The 1,719-nt window shown below is 40.8% G+C and overlaps 1 protein-coding gene across 2 annotated transcripts in view; it reads left to right on the forward strand.

Annotated features, from left to right (window-relative positions):
* The window catches only part of Dennd4c (DENN domain containing 4C), a 116,534-nt gene that overhangs the window by 8,443 nt on the left and 106,372 nt on the right, over window positions 1–1,719 (forward strand). For both annotated transcript variants that reach the window (XM_023715817.1, XM_023715818.1), the window contains exon 2: window positions 617–869. In XM_023715817.1, the coding sequence (XP_023571585.1) occupies window positions 617–869 (253 nt within the window). The remainder of the gene's footprint in view (window positions 1–616; window positions 870–1,719) is intronic.

The raw sequence follows: 1,719 nt of genomic DNA on the forward strand, positions 1-1,719 counted from the left end.
TGTGTGTGTGTGTGGCCAGCTCAGCCCACCAGGGGGCGGGGCTGGCTGGCATGTGGTGCTGGGGGATTGAACCGTGGTCCCTGGGTTTTGCTAAGCTTGTTCCAAATAGGTGCCTTAGACCACTGAGCCATCTCACCAGCCCAAGGAATTGTTACCTGAGAGGAATTATACAAAGAAATGTTTTTGAGAAAACATTTGAAGACCTGATGGAGCTTAAAGGGATTGACCTGAGGATGTTTTCAGTATTACTACTTTATTTTTTATATGTTTTATAATAAAGTAACTTGTTAGATTCTATTTATGCTTCTTAAATTATATGGTGACTTTTAAAAAATAATTCATAGATTTAAATTTATATTTAAATTATTGTGTTCGTGTTTGTTTTCTTTTTTGGTACCAGGGGTCGAACTCAGGACCTTATGCTTGCCAGGCAGGTGGGTGCTTAAGCCACTGAGCTATCTCCTCAGCCCTATTTTAAATTATTACACATAATAACGTTATTTTGGTTTGTAATTCATAATAGAGAACAATAGAAAGGACCAGATTTTTGTTTCAAGTAGAAAACCAGCTTTAATCTGAAGTCTGTGTTTTTTTCCCTCCTCTCTGTGCCATGCAGTGTTTTGTACGAAGGGAAAGAAAGGCTTATTCCCGGCTGTGAAGTAATCCAAGCTACCCCCTACGGTCGCTGTGCCAATGTCAACAATAGTTCAGCTACTTCGCAGAGAATCTTCATCACATACCGAAGGGCTGCTCCAGTTCGACCCCAGAATGCCTTGGCTGTAACAGATATCTGTGTCATTGTGACCAGCAAAGGAGAAACCCCTCCTCATACCTTTTGTAAAGTTGACAAAAATTTAAATTGTGGGATGGTAAGCATGAAACCCAGTCTTCCCTTCCCCCTTCCCCTCCCTCCTCCCCTCCCCTCCCTTTTCCCCTCCCCTCCCTTCCCCTCCCCTCCTCATTTTATGTATTTGGTACAGGGTCTCATTACGTAGCTTGGGCTCATAGTGATCTTCCTGTTTGCAGACTCCCTAGCACTAAGATTACAAGTGTGAGCCACCACGCCTGGACTTGGTCATGGGCAGCATGCCTCGCGGGTGGGGCCAGCATGGTATGCTGGACCGGACTTCAAACCCTGGTCCCTCCACTTGCCAAAGCAGGTGCTTAGTCCGTTGAGCTATCTTACTGGCCCTCTTGAAGTTGTTTTACTTTCAAAGTTTCATTGGAAAACAAAAGGGATCCTGTTAATTATTAGATGTGTATTTTTGTTAATTCTGTGCATGTTTGTAATACATAGTAAATGCATTCTGGAGAATTGACACATAAACATAATTCATCTAATCCTAGGCATATAGTTTCTTTTTTTCTTTTTTCTTTTTTTTTTTTTTTTTGGTGGGACTGGGGATTGAACTCAGGCCCTTGTGCTTGCCAGGGAAGCACTTATTCCACTGAGCCATCTCCCCGGCCCCTATAGTTTCTTGTCATATTTTTATTTTTTATTTTAATTTTATTGAGAAACAAATATGAATGAGACAGTTTCAAAGCTGATTAATAGGACAGTTTCGATAATCAATACATTGTACATTGTTATCTTTTTAGTGGTTATCCATACTACAGGAAGCAGACAGGATATCCTGTCCAAATACTGTTAGTACATCTCTTTCTTCTCATTGAATTAAGCCAAAGTAGCTGTATCTCTATCTTGTTTTGTATATATAA

This window comes from Octodon degus, unplaced genomic scaffold (genome assembly GCF_000260255.1).
Source record: "Octodon degus isolate 3935 unplaced genomic scaffold, OctDeg1.0 scaffold00044, whole genome shotgun sequence".
NCBI classification, from domain to species: Eukaryota; Metazoa; Chordata; class Mammalia; order Rodentia; family Octodontidae; genus Octodon; species Octodon degus.